The following is a 21641-nucleotide window of genomic DNA, read 5'->3' on the forward strand; positions in this document are numbered from 1 at the left end:
CCTGTGCTGGGCCAGGGAGGTCCCAGTTCCCACACCCTGGGAGTTAGAATGGCCCCCAGGAGGTGAGATTGGTGGCTCCAGCCTTATCTCTTTACAGCTGATAACCAGAGACAAGTCCTCTCCCCTTCTCCCAGGCAGCCAATGCCAGGCAGTTCTGCCTGCTGGCTCTCCTTGGTGGCAGACATTCAGCAGCTCTGTCTAGGGTGACATGCCAAACTCCTTTGATGGGGAGTAAATGGCTCAGCCTGGACCACAAAGGCCTGCTATAGAGCAAGTGACAGTATGGTGAGAAAGTTTATCACCAGTTCTGTCACCAGGGCCTCCCCTCTGATGCTGCTCAGGCCCCTGGACCCTGAGCAAACCCTAGAGCTGGGGTATCCCATGCTGCTCCTTGTCTCTCACTCCTGTCTGGCAGGTAAGGCCTTTCCTTCCCTTCATCTAGTTCCCATCAATAAAGTGCAGATCTTCCAACCTCATTTGAGCAGCTGGATGTGGCTCAGGTGGTTTAGCTCTTGCCTAGCAAGCAAATAACCACAGGAAAACAGCAGCAAAACAGATAAGCACAGTGTCTGGGAGCTGCTGTTTGTAACTCTGAAAACTAAGGCCAGGGGGAAATAGGATTGGCCAGGCTCACACTGACATAGTGAATCTGAATTTACTGGGTCAATTTCCCGGCTCTCACGTATGCACTGGGATGTCCTTTATGGAAATCTGAGTGAAAGAAATCATATGAAAGAGAGATTAGATTTGAGATAGCTCCTTACAACGTGAATATTCTCAGCAAGTTCCTGGGCCACGCTGTGCAATGACCATTTCAAAAATTGTTTATGCAAAGAAACACACTCACTCCTTCAGCTGAGAGGTTACTTTTATTTTTAGATTTGTTTTGTTCTGTGTGCATGAATGTTTTGTTTGTCTGCATGTCTGGTGCATACACATTCCTGGTGCCTGCACACATCAGATGAGGTCTTTGGATTCCCTGGAAGCGGAGTTATGGATAATTGTGAGCCACGATGTGGTGCTGGCCACTGAAAACAGATCCTCTGCGAGGGCAACAGTGCTCTTAAATGCTGAACCATGTCTCCAGCACTACATTCTGTTTTTAAATATACAATTGTATAGCTCATAATGAAAGTTTGTATTGATTTAAAGTTACAAATGTATTTGTTTTGTACATCTGGTTGAACTGAGTAATTTACCAGTTATAAACATCACATTTAATAAACATCACATTTAAAAGTGTATTTTTGTCTCTCCTGAAGTCCTGAGGCCCCATCCTCTCTGTGGGTTTTGCCTACTGTGTTTGCCAATCTCTGTCTGGTCCTGGAAGCTCACAGAGCCCTTCGCTGGGAGATCAGAGGCCAGGGAGGCTCTCCAGTTCCTTTCTGGATTAACAGCCTCTTTGATGAAGCTCAGATTTAAAGGAAAAATGAATGAGGTCAGTGCCAAACACTGTGGCAACGGCAGAGGAAAGGATATTTTTAAGAAATGAGTTCCTACATTAGAGTCACAGAAGAATTTACCGCGCCTATTGCAAAGTGTCCTCTTTTATGGTAACGACAGGGCTCAGGACCTATCTTAGCAGATAGAAAACCCGAGGAGCAGAAGCCCTGGGCCACGGGCTCCAGAGATTCATCTCTCTTTTTGGCATCAGGCAAAAGGGGCTATGCACAGATGGGCTGTGGGCTCCTCATAGCATCTGCTTTTTCTTTTTCTCAGCGATCTGCTTGTCAAAGGGCTTAACCACTCAAGGTTCAGCTTCCTCACCTGTGACATCAGGGAGGAACATTGTCTCCCTCAAAGAGTGCTGAGCACAGCAGAGGGCAGAGGCTCCTGTGTGGGAGCAAATGAACTCCCCAGAAAGCCGAGCCTGCAGTGGCCCCTTTGCCTTCCTGTTCATCACACAGGACATATGGAAGCACCCTCAGCTGCTGAGTCCCACTGCCCAGCTCCCTCTCCAGCTGAGCCCTTCAAGATCTCCCAGTACAGGGACTATCCAGTAGCCTCAGCATTCAGTCTCCTGGAAAGCTCTTTGGTTCACGTTGGGATTTCAACCTTTTCCATTTCCTGTTTGTTTTCTAGTGAGGCTGAGGTGTTCTGTTGTCTCTGTCCCCAGTGGTTTACATCAAGGATTGGCCACACTGCTGTTGTCATTACTGTAAATAGCCCTGGGGAGGCAGGCAGCCTGGCCCCACCCCCTCTTCAGCAGGACTTCCCCTAAGGGACAGCCCTTCAAGCCTGGATGGCCTAGCAGCCCTGGCCTGAGGTTCTCAGCATCTGGCTTCACCGATCTCCTTTCAGCTCTGTGTCTTCTGGTCCAGGCAGAGGGCAGCGGCATCCCCGTCTTGCAAGCTTGTACCTCCTGTGACCTGCTCCAAGCACAGATGAGAGGGGACTCGCCAGCTCTAGGTGTTGGTTTGAAAGGGCACCAAGCCAGGTAAGCACAGAAGTCATCCAGGTACTAGAAAGCCAGGCTAGGGGGTTAAAATTTTCTGGCATTTTCCATCTCAAAACCTTTCTAAACTATAACTGCATCTCCAGCAATCTACAAGTACTACAATGATTACCAGGCTTGTAATTTTTTGTTAAGTTCTAAGTGTGCTATATATTTTCTATCATGACTGACGTGTGAGTTGTGCTTATACTGACTGCATATTTGAAACTTCAACCATTTTCCTTGAAACATTCCAGGCCTCTGTTCTTGATGACTGTAGTGTTGCAGCTCCTCCATCAGGGAAACAGTAAGTAACTTTTTTCCCCCCTGAGTTTCAGTTCTAAGTCATAAAATCCTCGTTTCTCCCTTACTGTTAGTCTCTTACTTTGCTGTTCTTCAAAGGTTATCAGAGAGAACCTGACAGTGTCAGACAAGTCAGCAATATCCTGTCTCCAAGGCTCCCAGGGACGACTCTGGACGGGATCCTGCGTGATTCCAGCAGAATGAATGGCAGCCAGGAGGGGTGGCGCCCACGGGACTCCCCTCCCCACTCCCGTACTTCTGGCGAGAGTAAGTCTTCACTCCGTGCCATCCTGTGCAGTGGATCCTGGGAAAAACAAGTGGGATAAACCAGGGTGAAAAGGAGACACCGTAAGGAACATCTTTTCACCTTCATGTTTAAAAAAAAATGAAAAAGAAATTCTAGTGATACGTTTACTCTCAGGTTTCACGGTTTCGTGGGCAAAAGTAGCAGCTTTCCTCTGTCGCCAAGGCAACAGGCTCTTCCCTAACATTCAGGCAACTCCAGCACGCCCAGAGGCTCCAGGTGGCGCTAGCGTCATCACACCCACGGGTGGTCCTGCCTGGGAGGCCTGTGGTTAATCACTGTCCACAAAGTCACAAGCTAACGTTAGCAGTGGAAGGGTGAGAGAGAAGCAGCCGCTTGGAGGGTGTCAAGGGCTGTCCCGGACCCCGCCCACATTCCTGTTAGCTTGTTTTTCAGCCTCCAGTTAAAGAGTGAGGTTTACCTAGCAAACACACGCAGCAGGCAAGGTCCCCTCTCAGGCTGTGGCGCCCTGCCCTCTGCGGGAGGGGACTAGGGGAGCTCCAGAGGCCAGCACAGCTGCTGACCTAGGTCAACCTGCAGGTGCGATCCCTGGATCCCGCTGCTGCTACAACGGAGGCACCTGCGTTCTGGGCAGCTTTTGCGTGTGCCCTGCACACTTCACTGGCCGCTACTGCGAGCACGACCAGAGGCGCAGGTGGGTGGAGCACAAATGGGCTGGGCAGGGTCTGACCTGGGAGGGGGGGGGGGTCACACCGACACAACGTTGACCTGTTCTGGCCTCTGCAGAGACTGTGGCGCTCTGGGGCATGGAGCTTGGACCCTCCACAGCTGCCGCCTATGCAGGTGCATCTTTTCAGCCCTGTACTGCCTCCCACGCCAAACGTTCGGCCACTGTGGTAAGAGCACCCGCCCCACCCCCGCGCCCCAAACGCGTCTACAGCATACATGCATACACTTGTGTCTTTGTTGTTAGTGGATGGTCCATAGAGCATCTGCTTGTGCCAGGAGACATAGAAATGAACAAATTAGATCCCTACGTCAGTCAACAGACTTTCGATCGTGAAACTGAATTTATTACCGTTATTTACATTTTCCTTGTGGGGACTGCTGGGTCTATGATCTCAGCACTGGGTTCCCAGAAGCTTCAGAAAATGCAGAACAGAGTTAATTTGGGAGTTCGACTGGCTTAGCAGATCACTAGTGGTACCCAAACCCTGGGGACACAAGAACTGCACTGAGCGGGAAGGGAGGGGTTGCCACACTGCCACCTGATGTCTTGTGTGACAGTCTTCCTTTTATCAGGAGTTGGCTTGGACTCCCAGTGGTAGACAAGGCAGCAGAGGTTCACCCTTCAGCCCCCTGTCCCCCTCTGCCTCTGTCACTCCTGTATGGTTTGGCTGTCCACAGTGTCCAAGGAACATTGCATGAAATGCCCCCCCCCAACATTTTTATGCCCTTTCTCAGGCAACTCTGAACCCCTCCAGTGGATGTGGCACTGAGCAGTTTGTCCCCTGCTCCCCCTCCCCCAGCCGTTCAGGAAGGGCGGTACCAGAGCAGGGGGAAGTCACTGGCTGCACTGCCTGGCCCCACCCTCTGGCCATGGCATTGGTTTAGGTTATTTAGAGATTGCCTAGCTCCTGAATCCTCTTCCCCTTCCTGTGGAGCACCAGGAATGTCTCCAGGCCCAGCCATCAACTGCCCAAGTGCCTTCCCTCTGCTCACTAAGTACCAGAGGTTGGAGGACACAAATTTTGGGAATCAACGTAAGTTTACAAAGTAAATCTGGTAGTCTCACAGGTGACGTCAGTTCTTATCAGCAGTTCTTCCCTGGGAATGCCGGAAGGGGCTCTCTGGGGTCTTTAGCAATCTCCCGTACAAGGTCTTGGAAACATTCAGGGCAGAGACTCCTCTATCTGCTGGTCAGTGGCCAGGGCTTCTGAAAATGCTTCCATTCTCAAAGTTAGACAAAGTAGCAAGCTCCTCCTCCAGGGTAACTCCCTCTGCCCCTGCATAGAACTCTAAAACCTCCAAGGGTAACAAAAATAAAAATAATTCGATCTTGTTGTCTATTCAGCAATAAAGGGACATTGACAGGTAGCAAGTGGTCAAACTTGGTTTCATTTCTTTTTTTCCCCCACATACGCCAAAAGTAATGGGTATGACAAAGGTCTTTGACATGTCCAAAAATTTAGAAGATCTTTGATAAATGACATAATAAGGTCTCAGGTTCTAGTAATAAACTATTCACTAGTAACAGGATTTTCTTTCCTAGTGTGACATAAAATAGTGGCAGTTCACAGAATAAAAAGTGTAGATTTTTAATAAACATAAAATATTAATAAAACACTTTTAAAAAGTTTTCTCTAAATATATAGTGGTGTTCTAAGTTTTTTCTTTTTAATCTCAAGTGATCTCCTTAGGAAACGCACCACAGTGGTCACAGAGCCAGTTTGGGACCTCAGGTTTCTTATTTCACAGAGCTTGCTGTTACTTGTAGTTTGTGTGTGAGACCCAACTGCCTAAGGGGCCTGAATCACCCCCTGTTGCCTTCATTCTCCCAGAGAAGGTGACCCTATATGATTGACCCTGCCCTCACCTGATGCCATGTGTGTTTTCCTGTGATTGGCTAAGATCTACGTCAGAAATCTTCATCAGTTGCTATCCCCCCTCTTCCTCCTACTCCTTCCCTTCTCCTTGTCCTCCCTTCCTGTCTTCCTTCTTATTTGAGACATACAGGGTATCACTGAATCTTGCTGGCTAGCCTGGAACCCACCTATCTCTACATCCTAAGAGCTAGGATTAAAGATGTGAACCACCACACCCAAACCATTATCAAAGCTTTTGTTCTTTTGTTCATACATGTGGGTTTTTTGTTTTGTCTTGTTTTCTTGATGATGCAATCCCCGGGGTCCTCTGGCCAGCCAGCTTATCCTAATCTATGAGTCCCAAGTTCAAGTGAGAGCCATTGTCTCCAAAAAATAAATAAATAAATCTGGACGGTGCCTAAAGAATTACCACCAAGGTTGACCTCTGTTTTCCACAAACATACAGCTACCTTGTACACACACACGAATACACACAGAGCCACAAAGAACTAATCTGGACGGAGAGATGCTGCAAGCTGCTTTAAATTCTATTTGCCCTGGCTGCATCTGATACAACATTCTGATAGGCCTCCCTCTTCTGCTCGTGAGCTAAATGAGTCAGGCTAAAGAAAGGTCTGTCTGTTCGCCTGCAAAAACAGTGGAGGCTTTTTTCCCTTCAGTGTTCAATGTTGCACCAAAATTTAGATGTCTCTGGAAGCGGGGAAAATAAGTCTTTCATTTGTTTGTCTTGAACACATTCCAGGCAAGAGTTCTTGTCATCCAGTACTGAAAAAGAATGGAAGATGGCTGGGCGTGGTGGTGCACACCTTTTGTCCCAGCCTTCAGGAGGCAGAGACGGGAAGTTCTCTGTGAGCCAGAAATCAGCCTGGTCTAAATAGTGAGTCCCAGGCTGAATACTGTAAGCCCATATAAAAAAAAATTATATACATACATGTACATAAGAGAATATATATGCACACACACACACACACACACACACACACACAGGGCCAAACAGAAGAGGGCTTTAGTGAGACCCGGTGCAGACATCTCTGTGTTCCTTTAGCCAAGCCCACCGCGGTGCGCTTTATGTGTTCTCTGTGTTCTTTTTCAGACCTGAAAGGCTTCCTCTCGTCAGGCTCTTCAGGGACCAGATGGTCGAGTGCAAGCGGTGTCCTGAGTCTTCTGATGCTCGGCCTCCTTCTGCAGGGCATGGCTGGTGATGGCGGAGGCTCCTAAGCCCAGTGACAGCCTCATCCTTGGTTGCACATGGCACCGCAGCATGCCAGCAGGAAAGCTGGGCAGCAGGCATCTGCTTGGATGTTGTGTTGTAAATAACAGAATGGCTGAAGTGTGACGGGTTCTTGTACTGTGCAATAAACACATTCAACAGGGAGACCTCCTTGCTCACTGAGCCTCTTTTCAAGGTCTCCAGTGGAGGCAAACCTCAATAGAAGAGCCCAGTATACTCAACCCAGAATCTTTCTGAAGGTTTCTGGATATACACTGAACAGGATTGAATGAGACCCCCAACAAGCAGTCCTTTCCAGGTGACAGTCATTCTGAACAGCCTGGACTCTCACCTGTGTGCCTCATTGCTGAGGCTCCCTGTCATCCACTGCTGGCTGTCAATCTCTCCACTGACCTCTGAGCCCATGGGAGAGGAAAAGTGGGCCCGGAACACTGTTCTGGGTTTTGTGAAAGCCAACAACCTTAAACATTCTGTGCAGATATTGTAAGGAAGACAGGAGGGACTGGGGGCAAGCATCCTGGAACCTGCCTCCTCATTAGCAGGAATCAGGCCATTCTTGGCAGTTCACAGCATCTCCCTAAAATACATGCACATGTAAAATGAGGAGTTTGAATGGATTTAACATGTTATCAAGGGGAATGTCCCAACTAGATACTATATGATAACAAATAAAACCCCCAGTACCAGGGATAGGTTGCATCTTTTGAGCTATTGGTAATGGGATTCCATTAACATCCCCAAACATTATTGCTAAAGCTATTGGTTACCACTCACAGCACGATGGTAAGGCCTTTTTGCTGAAGACATCACATTCTTACGTCAGAATATGGAGACTTCTAGTTGTCACTTAACTGGAAACTTCACTACTACTGGCTAGTGTTCACAGTGCTGGAAGGTGCCACACACGTTACTGGAGGAGAAAAGTTGTTCATCTTACCTGGCTACGCACCTTCAAACAACAATAATGACCTGCCTAGCAAGAAATGCTCTCCTCTGGTGCGGCTGTGGCAAAAATGTCAAGGAAGTAACCAGCCTCTTTCCTTAAACTGGGTTTAAGAACCACTCCATGAGATGGAACCCATACTTGACACTGTCAGTAAGGTCAAGAACATGAGACTAGATAGGTCATAAGCCCTAAGGGAAAAACGTACTACTATTATTTTGCTAGATGACCGTAGCAATAAAACAACTCATAATGACCTTTGCTTTATCATAGATCTGACACTGTCGATAAGGTCAAGAACCTGATTCTAGACAGGTCATAGGCCCTAAGGGGAAATCTACTAATATTATTCTGCTAAATGACAATAGATATAAAAATAAAACAGCCCATTATGACCTGTTGCTATCCTCATAGATGAGCGTACTGCTCAACCTTCACCAGAACAGCTTCTTCTTGTAAATGACGGCTAGTAACACACTCTCTCTCTCTCTCTCACACACACACACACACACACACACAGAGCTAGACAATGTACAGAGAAGAATGCTCAATCGTGAATGAGATGTCTATGCCACAATCCTTCCTTCAAGGGTCAGGGATCTATGTGGAAGAGATGGCAGAAAGATTGTAAGAGTCACACAGGAGGAGATGATTTCAGGGAAGCAGCCTTTTTAGGACACAGCTGTGCATGTGCGTATACAAACCCATGGAGACTGACGGCATGCAGCAGTCCTGAAGAAGCTCAAAGCAGACAAAATCTCGGCATGGAGGAGGAGGTGTGGACGTGGAGTCCCGTTCCTAGTCAAGGAACTATTAGCAATTGATAGCTGCTATCCCTGCTTAAGGAGGAGGTAATCTTCTGGAACCAAGCAGCTGGAAACCCTGAAAAGTATGAGGAGTGGTGCTGAAGGGACAGAAAAAGTCAGAAGCCTCTTTAGATTTTGGTTTCCTTTATTATTTATTTATTTATTTTAATTTCGTCTGACCTAGGGCAAGTAAGGCTTCAGATGGACAGGTGAGCCCACAGATGGTATGGAGCTCAATACCCAGGACGCTCACAGGACACGCTGGCTGTTCAAGGTCCTGTGCTTCTGTCACAGGTTCCTGAGCTAACTCAACTGAAGAAGGAGGACCCAAGAAGACAGCAGGACCGTGCAGATCATTGGCTTGATGGCAATGCCTTGGCCTTTGTTGCTGTTCCAGGGCTTTCCACCACCAGGGGGTCTGGGATAGTGAGGGGGCCTATTGGGCCCCTGTGGGTTTGGGTCAGACCCATGTGGCTTTGGGTCAGGCGAGGCTTTCTTGTGTTCTTTAATCCAGTTGTCAAAGTAGGAGACCCTGGCGAAGACACTGGGGCTGGTGAGTGGGGTTTCACACGGTGCGCTCCAGCTGGTCAGCCCCACCAAGTACCAGGAGCCGTTCAGTAAGCAGACGAGGGGGCCCCCAGAATCTCCCTGAGGAGAGAGAGGACACAGAGAGTGGGGCGACCACAGGGAGGGACACACACTGACCAGGATGGAGAGAATGTGATGGAGACCAGGTGTCTCTGCCATCTGAGTAGTCCTCATCTGGATCATCGGAGCAATTTTGCAAATCGAAGCACAGGCAGCCTCTTGGGCCAGTGTCTTCACGGAGCCCCACTGCTCAAAGCTACCGAGGAACCCAGGATACCATTTGGTGGAGAGTCTGCGAGCTGAACATTGGCTCTCGGCTGTCTATGTGGGAGATGTCGCTGAAGTCCCAAATGGTCACTGTGGTGGTTTGGAAAAAAATGGCCCCCAAAGGGAGTGGCACTATTAGGAGGTGTAGCCTTGTAGGAGTAGCTATGGTCTCTTTTGGGGGAAGTGTGTCACTGTGGAGGCGGGCTTTAAAGTCTCTTAAATGTTCAAGATATCACTCAATGAAGCAGTCTAATTATTGCCCGAAGGATGTAGGACCAGCTACTTCTCCAGCACCACGTCTGTCTGCATGTTGCCCTGTCCCCCCCCCCCACAATAATGGATTGAAACTCTGAACTGTAAGCGCACTACCCTAACTAAGAGCTTTACTTTATAAGAGAAGCTTTGGTCATGGTGTCTTCACACCAATAGAAACCCCAGCTGCAGATTGAGTTCCTGGACAGCCAGGGCGACACAGAGAAATCTGTCTTGAAATACAAAAACAAAACAACAACAAAGAAAGAAAGATCACATCTAATGGTTAAAATGAAACAGGCAGATAATGCAAAAACAAACAACAACAACAACAACAAAAAAGAAAAAAAAACCCAAAAGACTGGTACAAAGTGGAGTAACCTAAACTCTCCAGGGCGGAAACACAAATTGGTACAGTCACACTGGAGAGCTGCCTGGAGTAGGTGTACGACAAGAACACATGTGCACCTCGTGGCATGGTGGTTCGACTGCTAGTGTGAGGACCCCTCGGGCCTGTTCAGGGCAATGCCATTGTAAAGTCCTCTCCTAAAAATTGCCGCATGCCACCAGGATAAGAACAAATAAGGAAGAGTGTAGCGCATCCATACAGCAGCATGAATGGCTAACATCCTGTTGACTAAAAAATGCAACCAGGCAAAAGCCTGCACCCTGCCTGATGCATAGTTAGGTAGGGACCTAGCATGAAGCTGCAGTGTTTTTAAAGCCAAACAGGACAATTCTGGGAACGAGGGAAAGGAAAGGGCACCAGGAGGACTTTTTGGGTGCTGTTTACATCAGTGTATCAATTTTTAATTTTTTTTTAATTAAACGTTAGTTCATTTATTTTGCATGTGTGTATGTGCTTGTGTGTGTGTGTGTGTGTGAGGGTGTGAGCACATGTGAGCGTGCACATGTCCCCACTCACGACATGGGCGTGGAACTCAGAGGGCTACTTGCCGGCGTTGGTTTTCTCCTATCAAGCAGGTTGCATAGTAGATCAAATTCAGGCCATTAGGCTTGGTGGCAAGCACCTTCATCCACCTGACGCTCTCCTGGGCTTGTTGAGCTGATTTCTAGAAATCCCCAAGGCATGACAAGTGATGCCTGTTTCCTGGACGGGCTGCTTTTCAACAACGTGTTTGAAAGCCCAACCCAATGGAGGAGACAAGGTCCGGAGAATACACGGAAAGGGCTGAACCAAGACAGAGGCACACGGGTGGCCAAGGCCGACTGCACATCGGAGCAGGTGTCACTTACTGAACATATTGATCTCGTCATGGAGTAATCGGCAGCGCACACCATATCATCATAGATGTAGTATCTTCTACTGGAGCCAGATGTTGGCGGCGGGAAAAATGATTTGCACACGTCATTGTCCATGAGGGTGAGCTCTACTTCATAGAGGTCGTCAGGTAAGGGCAGGATCACTGTGGGAGGGGGAACCAGATGTGCTCGTGAGCAGAGAGAAGCTGCCATTGCCCATCTCAGGATGATGGCTGGTGGCAGTGGGGGTGGGGCAGCAGTCCTAGACCACAGTGGCAGAGAAGGGATCATGACAGGCCTGCAGTGACAAGGGGAAAGGGGCAAGCAGAGGGGCTGTGGAAGACAGGAGCAGGCGGGAAGTCAGGGCGACTGCAAAGGTCTCAGCGGGGGAGGGGGGACCTTAGGCAGAGCTTCCCCAGCTGGCTAGGGGACTGAGACTGTACCCAAGAGCACAGCAGCCAAGGAAAGGGCAACTCAGCTTTCCAACAGCTCTGGCTGCTCTGTGGAGCCCAAGCTGGGTGCAGGGACGCTGGAGTCCGAGTGCAGCCGTGGCATAGGACTCAGAGCAGAAATGTTTAGGACCACGACAAGAAGACTGGCCAATCACAAGGAGCAACTGCACCTGGAGATGTGAACTCTGCTTCCAAGTGCTCTTACAGATCTGGCCTGGGGTCGCCTCATAGGAGCAGACCGACAACAGCATGCCTCACATCATGCGGGGGTCACCGTGCACATCCCTCAAGGTTGGTCAGGGGCTCCCTGTGTGTAGCAAACCCAAACCTGCCCCGAGGCCCAGCAACCGTGATCAGCAGAGGACATGACAGAAGATGGCTGAAGGTTTGGTCTCTTAGGGAGGCCAGGTTCTCTGCTCTGAGAGCTGCCCCAGCCCACACCTTCCTTCTGTGTTCCCACTCCCATTGCCTGGCCAGACCTGAAGACCCCACCTGCCCTGACATAGGCCCTTAGAGAGTGAAAGTCTGTCCCTACTAGTTCTGCTGAGCCACTGTTCTTGGGACAGACTGTGGGACTGATCTCAGAGAAACATCTGACTGTAAACCTCCTTTGGGCTGCTTTGCCAGATTGTGACCCTAAGTTTCATGTCAAATTTATATTCACTTTATTTAACTTGCCATTATATGGTCTTAAGTCAAAAACATCCTGTGTAGAATCATTGCCAAGGAACTCTGTATTCTCAACCTAAGCTGCCCCCTTGCTGACAGCAGGCTCTCCCTGTGGCCCAGGATACCAAACTCCAAAGACACTGAGTTCTCTCTGCACACTGTATGCCGAGAACCTGTGCACTTGAAATCGTCTCTAGATGACACACTATCTGACCCAAGGCCAATGTGGTACAGAGACTCACAATACTACCATATTGTTTAGGGAATAAGGACAAGGAGACTGTCAGTCCCCAACACTCAGGCCTTTGGTCCACAGGTGACTGATTCATGGGTCCCTGGATCGGAACCCCATGTATACAGTTGGACAAGCTGGTAGAACAGGCAGTCTTCCCTAGCCTTAAGGGTTGGGCAGTAAGGTTCTCATAGGTACTAGTCCCCAGTCAAGCACCCCAATGCTCCATGCCTGGTTACTTTCATCTCCTTAAAAATACCTCATGTCTTTCCTGGCCAGGGTAGAGCAACCACTGCTTGGCGAGAACCTTGCAGTGCACAGAGTCAACCACACTTAGAGCTCTGGAGTCAAAGAGCCCGCACTTCTGATCTGAAGGTCAGAAGTTTGCTTTTGACCCAGAAACCGAGGTTCCCAACCACAGGAAAGGCCTCCACAGTCTCTTGCCCCTCACCCTCTTCACCTGCCCTGTGTACTCACCATCCTCTCTGAGATGCCCCCAGCCGCTCGCCCAGCAGGCCTTTTCGTTGGGAATTTTTACGTTTTTATCTGGGACACAGGCTGGAAGGATGTGGGAACTGTACTCCACGGGGGACTCCAGCTGCATCAGGACAATGTCGCTTCCCTGGCGGTAGTATTTGTCGTAGTCTTTGTGAACGATGAGCTTGTACACTGACATCTGCCTGCTGTACTCGGTGGGACTGCTCAGCTTGGTGTAGCCTAGCCTGATCTGGTAGTCATTCGGGTTGTGAGACCTATCGCGGGCGGGGGTGGGGGGGGAGCTGTAAGTGTTGGCTCAGTCCTGTCTCCCTGACTACCCACTCTGCAGGCAGCCAGACCTTGTCTCTTTCTCATTTCAGGTCTCTCCTCCTTTTTCAATACTGTTTTTCTTCCCCCTCTCTCTTTCTTGAGGGGCAGGATAACCACACACAGCCTAAGTACACAGGTCTTTTGAAGGCTTCTGGTACCTCAGAATCCGTGGGGCTCTCAATCTCATGATTGGGTAGAACCATCGGAGGTTCATCAAACTGCACCCCTTCATCTTGGAGGAACAAGGCTTCACTGAGCCTGCTCAGATCTGTCTTATAACTATATGGCTTCTCAAAGACTTCACCTCCTGTCTGGCATGACCCGTATCCCACCTGTCACACTTTGTCTTTTCTCAAGATTGTTTTCCTATCTAACTATGGGCACTCAAGAAGTATTTGTGGAGGAAATAGAGTGATAAATAAAAGCTTACTATTTCTGCAAGACAAATTATATTCTAGTCCTCGTGTCCACTACATGGCCCTTTTACATGCCCACCCCTCATTCCCAAGTCTCCTTCCTTAAGGGCCCCTCTTGCTGTATGATTCACTGTATCTCCTTGACATACCTTCATGACCTACCACCATGGGAAGTGGCCTTTGCCTCACATCCTCCAGACCCTCCACATCGGGTCTGGCACACAGGGAAGCTGAGTATGTAAATGGAAACCCATATGCAATAATTTGTCCTCCTTGCTTCCTTTGGGCACACCGTGAGCTCAAGTTATATCTGCTTGACTCTGCTAGTACACAAATCATTCCAGCTGGAGGAATTGTGACATTCCCCCATGAAAGGAAAGACAAACACACACACACACACACACACACACACACACACACACACACTACCAGGATGCCTCTGGAGAGAACTATGCTCCAGTGTAAGTGTGGCCTGAACCCAAACTCCCAATAAACATGCCCTGGATAGAGCCTGCAGAGAGCCCTGGACAGAGGATGCAGGATGCTTGTCCACAGAGGTTCTCACTATGTCCAGTCTTGGGAATAGGGGTCTGGGATTGTCACTTTCATTAAAGCACTGGACCTGTTGCACGTCTAGCTAGTTCAGGTCACAGTAGCAATGGTTTCCAGGAGAAACCAGACCTGCTACCATCTGCAGGGACTGTCTGGAGGTGAGCAAGAGTCAGATACTGAAGTGTACTTGAAGGAAACAAAGTTTTGATCCCTAATGTTCATGAAAGAGAAAATAGAAAGTTGGAGGGGACCACTTCAAAGCTAAAACTGGTTTTCCAGCACTAATTTAATTATACTTTGGGGAAGAAATTTCAATTAGTTGTTTAGAAGTATGGTGTATATCACTGTGACAGTCACACTAGTTAGTCTCCGGAAGCAGGAGAGGACGTCCCCAGGGTGAGAGACAAAATGTGAGATCTTTGTCTGTAATGCTAGACTAACATCGGCAGGAGATGAGCAGGGATGGCGATCTGGATGACGGGCACCGCTCAAGGGCAGGGCTATCCCAGAACCCAGCCTAGAAGGACTGTCAGCTCTGCATCCTTCACCCCTCTCCTTCTCTCCTAGTGACTCTCTCCTGCACCCCCCTTCCCAGCAGAAGGGCCCCGGGGAGGGAACACGCACCTTTGGAAGCAGTGGGCAGCACCAGCCACCCAGTTTTTGTCGATGAGAACGGCTCCACAGATATGACTGCCATGAAAGAGCAGACTGGCCTGCCACGGCCACCGCTCAGAAGCTGCTTTCTGACCGCCATAGATCTTCCCTTGGAAATTGGTCTTGCCACATACTGTGGAGACAATCCCAGCCGCCAGGCACCTGCATTCAGGATGCATGCGCTTGGTGCCCCAAATGTCATCATCAGCAGGACCCAGGGGATGCAATGACTTGACTTCTCCCTTTTCAGGTGGCCAGAGTCAAGGTCAAGAGTGGAATGCCATAGCTCATTCCACAAAGAGTGGGGAGAGAAGGTTAGATTGGCCCAACACGTCCTCTCAGCAAGGCCCACAGAACAGAGGTGCAGGCAAAGGGTTGGGTAACATCAGGCTCTCCTCAGTCCTTATTAACTTAAGGAGCACAGCTCTGAAGAGACAGAAACGGAAGTAGAAGCCAAAGCTGGCAGAAACCGTTATTTTTCAGGTCCATGGTCATTTTAAGCTCCCCCCTTAACCCAATGTAAACGGTGGTGGTACAGCCATAACACAACCTTGACCCTGAACTGAGGAGACTTGGCATCAATGGATAAGAGCCAGCAAGACTGTCGCGTCGAGGTCCCTGTCTAAAGCCTCTCCCTTTCAACTTAAAGGCTTGCAGGACCTTCCAACTGCCTATGTTCTGAGGGGAGTGGGGGAGGGAACGCACCTACTGGAAACCTTCCTTCTACTTTAGGGGTCACTCTTGCCCCTGCCTACTTACCCTGAGACAGGGGTGGAGTACTTCTCGTGGCCTGGGTGGTTGTTATATTTGTAGCGCTGTTACTGCGGGCAGATTTGATGGCCTGGGCATGCTGGGGCAGGAGGCTGAGCCAGAGCAGAGCAGCCAGCAGGCAGGTTCCATACCCACCCTGACCCGATTGCTGGGCCCTGGCGCTCCACATCGCATCTGGCCGCCCTGTGTCTGGGTCCCAGACAGGACAGAAAGCACGTGCAGACAACCGCTGACACTGGCAAACTGCTTTCTAGGTACCATCTCTCGCCCATCCTGACCTCGCGGGAGGTGAGCAAGGGCGCTGAAAACCTAGCTCCACGGGAGGCAGCCCGCATCGGAGAAAGTTTGGTCCTCAGGTCCTCTTCTCTGGCTTCGGCAGACATACGCTCCTTCGGGAGTGGCAAAAGCATTCACGGCACCCCCGAATATCCCAGTTTCCTTCTGTTACAATGTGCACTCAAAAACACAAAGTCTCATCACCCAGATTGGCATGTCATTAGCTCATCAGCCCAAAGTCCCTAGAGTCGGAGGAGAGCATGAGAGTTCCTGAAGCTAGCGTTACAGGTAGTGTGAATCTCTGGGAACCAAACTCGAGCCCCTGGAAGGGCAGCAAGTACCCTTAACCAGAGAACCATTCGAAAGCTCTACAATTAAAATTTTTTTTATTGATTCTTTGAAATGTTCATACATCAACACAATGGTCTTGGTCAAATTCACCTTTCACACATGCCCTCAGTTCCCTTCAGCACCCCCCCCCCCCGCCACCGTCCCCATCACATTTCCCAACTTCATATTCTCCTTACTTCGTCATTTATGCAATGAGTATGGCCCATATGCCCATATGCACGTGGACGCGGGGTCATCTACTGGGACACGGGGAAGTTACCAGGGGTCACATGCCTAAAGAAAAGTGACTCTCTTTCCCATAGCAATTGCCAACTCCTCAGCTGGAATCCGGCCTCAGAAGCCTTGCTTTTGTGTAGGTCTTGGGTTAAGTACCACAGCTGCTGGGAGCTTTAGCTGTTTGAATTCATGTTTTCTTTCTGGCCACTTTGATTCCATAGACATAACCTCAGCAGAGTGGCTAGTTCTGAGCTTAGGCAAGTTTGGTTTTTAGCATCCAAATTGTCTATGTGCCCCAATTGCAAGCACATCCTGGACAGACGTTAGTGGACGCCAAAGGACAACCTATGCTGTTGCTCCTCACCTAGCTTACTCATTGAGACTCTGTCTATCACTGGCCTGTTAACTTGCTGAGAAGGCTAGGCGGGCTGACCAGTGAACCCCAGGCACCCACCTGCCTCCGCCTCTATGGTTGCTGGAATAATAAAGGTAGGGCCAACAAGCCCCACCTCTCTTCTTTCCTAGTCTCTGGAGGTTGAACCCAGGTCTTCACATTTGCAAGGTAAGTAAATTCTTTACTGACTTCATCATCACCCAGTCCCAGATCTAACTTTTTGTAACTCCTGTTTGTGATAACCTCATCTAGCTCATTATTTTACTATTAGCATCAGAGGAAGAACATGGACATTCACATTACAAAAGGAATTGTATAACAGTTATTTTTAGCCCCCCCCATTAACATCTTCTATATCAGTAATAGCATACTAACCCAACTGGTTGGTCCATGTTAATATTTTCCTTTTTTCCCTCAATATAAAAATGTTCTATTGTTTTTGACTCTAGGAGTTTGAATCCAAATAGAAGCACTCCAAAATAAAGTTCCTTTTGAAAGATTTAGGATAGCTTGCTATTTGTTTAAAAACAGGATTTGAGAATCCAGATTGTAGTGAATAGTAAGAGGATTATTTTAGGAGGGCACTGAAAAATTTGAATCTATAAAACATGAAGGCTGGGTTCAAGCTAGGCGGAAGGGACATATAAGCAAACAGTCATTGTTATAAATGATTAACCCAGTACCACCCTTCTCGTCTGCAGCTTCACGAAAAGCAAGACCAATATTGCTCCCATCACACAGGGAGATATGCCAATGAAAATCCCATCTCAGACCACTTTTAAGATCTCTAACAGGGTGTAAGGACTGTGTTATAAAAGGGTGAGAGTGGGCAGACATGGCGTTGGGTCTTGTTGCTCTGAAGTCAGGTCAGTTGCCTCCCTCCTGCCTGCCAGAGCCAATGTGACTCATGGGCCTTTGGGGGACTTTCTTTTTAAATATTATAAAAGGAGCAGAGGGCAATCTATTACTCTGGATAAGGGGGCCTGAGTCTTGAGGGTCAAGGAACTTTTCAGAAGAACAGTTACTTGAGCCACAATGTAACCGAGCAGAGGGATTAAAGAGAGAGAAAAGCCCCAAGGTAACAAGGGCCATCCACCAGGTAAGGAATGGAAAGGGATCGAAACAACTGGAGCATGGAGAACCGAAAAGGTGGGCAGGGAGGGGGTGAGAATGGGGTACCGGGCCTAGTGCATCGAAGACATCCCATGTGGTTCTCAGCCTTCTGTCACTGGGACAAAATACTTAATCAACTTAATAAAGCAAAGGTCCATTCTGGCTAACAGTTTAAGGGATCTCAGCCGGCGGTCACTTGGCCCTGTTGTTCTGACCTGGCATGTACCATGTGGGTATGAGACAGGTTATAAAGGGGGGGGTTATGGAGACATAGGGAGGGAGATGGGTCCCTTGTTCTTGTGTCTGGGTGAAGCCTCTGGCCAGTAGAAAATCAAGAATATTATCGCAATTAGCATTGTCTATAAATGTTGACAATATGGGCAATACTTTTTAAATACAGAGACATTTTCAAATAGAATGTTAAAATAGGACTAAGTCAGGCTTGTAGCCTGCACAATATAACCTAGGGTAGGGTCGTACTCCTTTCCTGAATATTCTCTGGGAATCTTGCAAACAGGACTATTACCTTTTTTTTTCAGAGAAGATATCCTGGCCTCTCTCATCCCCATCTAGGGCTTACCTTATCAGCTGTAGTTCTGTCTGAATACCCAGGAGTCACCCTTTCATCTCACTGATTAAATTAAGTTGTAAGAGTTAGTCAATAAGAAGTTAGAGCTAATGGGCCAGGCAGTGTTTAAATGAATACAGTTTATGTGTGATTATTTCAGGTGTAAGATAGCCAGGCAGCCCAGACGACAAACAGCCTGCTCCTCCTGTGGGCTGCATCCCGCACTGCAGACAGGTGTGCTTACTCTGTACTAAACTAGGCAGCAAAGAGAGGGAGGAAAAGGATGTGTCCCTATGTCTTTCCAATGTGCATCATCAATGACTTAACTTCCTCCCCAATAGGCCTCTTAAAGGTTCCACCACCTTTCAATAACACACAGACCTGGGACCATGCCTTTAACACATAGGCCTACAGATTCCAGCAACTTTGATTCTCTTTATAAATAACAATGAGAAAGAAGTGGAAAGCTTTATTCAGTGTAGAAGCATCGAATGAGGCGGGTCTCTGCTCTGCTACCATCTGTGGGGGCTTGAGTCTGTCTTTCATGTCTAGGTTCCCCTTAGAAACAGAGAGAAAAGATCTGTGGTTGAAGGTTAAGGAAGGATTGGACATCGGGGAAAGAGAGTGATGAACACCGATGTTAGCTTATTTGTAGAAGCTGCCTGAGGCCAGGGTCAAGGTGACTGTAGGGAAGTGGCCAGTCTTCACTCTGCTCTTGCCCCAGGAAACTGCACCTATTAGGAAGGTCTAGGTCCTTGGCAACTCAGCCAGTGAGGTGATTAAAGTCACTACTGTAGTAAATCTCTAGGAACTGGAAATAACCAGAATACACTGGTGTCCAAGAAACCTTATGTGAAAACAAGATCAAAAGGCTTAGTTATGGAAGTGGCCCTCATTTCTCCCATGCCCTGAAAATGAAGTGGTCATATTGGCTACAGCTAGCTGGGGAATGGTACCCTCAACTAAGGCATTTGCTCCCATCCACGTTCGTACCAATCTCTTGATCAAGTAGTTTACTGAATTAGCTCATATCTCACATTGTTGGATGGCTCTAGCAGCTGTGGGGAGGTGCTTGCTGGAGCTATGTCAGCTATGACCAGGTGGGACCAGGATCTACAGCACAGCAGATAACTCCTTGGGAAGTTACAGACCTGCTACATACAAGAGAGCGGCTGGCATTGCCTGTGGTCACACCTCACTCATGGTTACAGTGGAAATGGGCAGACAGGCTAGAGAAACTATGGCAACTGGCTGACCCCAGTGCGAGCAGCAACTCTACAGCGAACGCGTGTGGACCATATTATTTATAGCTATGACATATCCTAGCACTAACTCTAATTATAGCTTGCTCTCTGCCTGGGGAGCTAACACATACAGGCGGCTGGGAACTGGCAATAAAAATAACCTGCTAAGCCCAGCACGTATCTTGGTGGGAAAGAAAGGATTGTCAGCCCGCCACTCCACCCACACACCTGCTGCCCAAACCCAGGGCATGCACGTGCACACGTGTGGCTAATACCAGAGCCGGTCCAGGCTTCTTCCTGCTTCACCTGCTTCTCCTCCAACCGATGAGGCTTTTGCCTGTTCTGCTCCCTCTGCCGCCACGAGGTGCCTTCTGTCTGAAGAGCATGAAGAGTTACAGAGGGACCAAGGAAAGACTTTGATAGTCCAGAAATTGCTGAGCTGAAGTTTTGAGTAGATGGGAAATAAAGTCATGTCTGGAGTTTTGAGTAGACGGTAAATATATTCATACCTATAAAACTTCTTTGAAGTCAGGTGCGAGCACTTTCTCCTACTGGAAGGAAGCCGTGGAGGAAGTGACGGAAATAGCCTGGCATCCTTACCCCATGCACGGCCCCTTCAGTACCTCTACACAGACACGGGAGGTCTGCCATGGAGGCTGTGATTGGTCTGCTGGACTTGGTGATACCTTACTTTGGAACGAGATCAAAAACCTTAGTCGGCGCATCATTAGGCAAGGAGTTTACTGCTAAAGCAAACGAATGCGGAGCCTTTAAGAGCTGGCGCCTGGGACTGTTGAGCTGTGTGGGGGTGCTTTGGCGGCACTGTGGGTGGAGTAATTCTTTGGGTGAACCCACCAGGTTGCTCTCCCCCCACATCGAAGATACAGTGCCCTGAAGGGGTATGTGAAGGATGCATGCCTTTCCTGAGCTCGTTTTCCTCACTCTCCCCCCCCCCCTTTTTTTTGTTTTTGTTTTTGTTTTTTGAGGCAGGGTTTCCTTCTGTAGACCAGGCTGACCTCAAACTCAGAGTGTCACTTGCATCTGCCTCCCAAGTGCTGGGATTAAAGTTGTGCACCACCCAGTCCCACAACTCTTATGTGTAGATGTTTTCCACATCTGGGCTGGAACACTGGGAGAGGATGAAAGTTTAACTGTTCTGCTTTTTCCATTCTGTTGGAAGGATCTTCTGAACTTGGAAAAAGGAAATTGGTGACAACCTTCCTGCCTCATGTACCACAACCCTCGGACACCAGGAGTGACCACAGGTGTGGTATCTGGGAGGAACACAGAATTCCCCAAGAATTCCCTCTGTCCTGGGAATGGGTGTCAGCATCCTGTGAGGTTTCTGCTGCTGTGTTCTTGGGATTGACGTGTTAAAGCTTCAGGTGTTTCCAAAGAATCCTGTGTTTAATATGATGTTTACACCATTGAAGTAAATGGAGAAAATTTTAGTTTTGTCAGGATTTGCTTAAGATTGAAGAAAAAAAGGAAGCAGCAAACTGACAGTGTGATGCGGATGGTGTTTGTGGTGGCGGTGTTAACTACAGTCACAGGGATGGCACTGGTAATAGTCTTGCTGGTCCTGATGTGGTGAGGAGGAAGAGGATGTTGGTGATGGAGCAGAAGATGGGGATGACAATGATGATTTTGACAGAGTGTAATAGTGATGAATGAAGACATGTTCCCTGAGATGGTGATGGGAGTGAAGATATTATTAATATATTGTCCTAGCTTATTATTATTATTAGTTCTAGAGTCTTCTAGAGACAGTAGCAGGAACGCAGTGCAATGAAGAGAAAACCAAGATAAGCTCTGGAGTGAGACACATCCATGCTACGTCACTTATTTGGTGGCCTAGAGAAACATAATTAGCCACAAGTGTACCTTAATTTCCTCATCTTCATTAGGGTTCCTCAGGATGAGATGATATAGATAAAGCACATGGCTGTGGTAGTTTGATAGTTCGTA

At 48.4% G+C, this 21641-nt stretch overlaps 2 protein-coding genes and 1 pseudogene across 2 annotated transcripts; 2 read left to right on the forward strand and 1 right to left on the reverse strand.

The window, feature by feature from the left end:
* The first annotated feature begins 2384 nt into the window (after positions 1–2384).
* On the forward strand, positions 2385–6826 carry LOC130862067 (cryptic protein-like). Its single transcript, XM_057751454.1, has 6 exons — positions 2385–2437; positions 2692–2741; positions 2837–3004; positions 3582–3696; positions 3789–3898; positions 6702–6826. Exons 1-6 carry the CDS (start codon positions 2385–2387, stop codon positions 6824–6826), a joined length of 621 nt encoding a protein of 206 aa, XP_057607437.1.
* A 2065-nt stretch (positions 6827–8891) lies between these two features.
* Positions 8892–15680, reverse strand: LOC130862068 (serine protease 40-like). Its single transcript, XM_057751455.1, has 5 exons — positions 15500–15680; positions 14711–14873; positions 12789–13063; positions 10953–11122; positions 8892–9236 (listed from the first exon to the last, which is right to left on the reverse strand). The coding sequence occupies exons 1-5, from the start codon at positions 15678–15680 to the stop codon at positions 8892–8894; spliced, it is 1134 nt and encodes a 377-aa protein (XP_057607438.1).
* Positions 15681–17854: 2174 nt separating this feature from the next.
* On the forward strand, positions 17855–19945 carry LOC130862069 (RCC1 and BTB domain-containing protein 1-like; annotated as a pseudogene).
* Positions 19946–21641: the final 1696 nt, after the last annotated feature.

The sequence above is a fragment of the Chionomys nivalis genome, chromosome 19 (assembly GCF_950005125.1).
Source record: "Chionomys nivalis chromosome 19, mChiNiv1.1, whole genome shotgun sequence".
Classification (NCBI taxonomy): Eukaryota; Metazoa; Chordata; class Mammalia; order Rodentia; family Cricetidae; genus Chionomys; species Chionomys nivalis.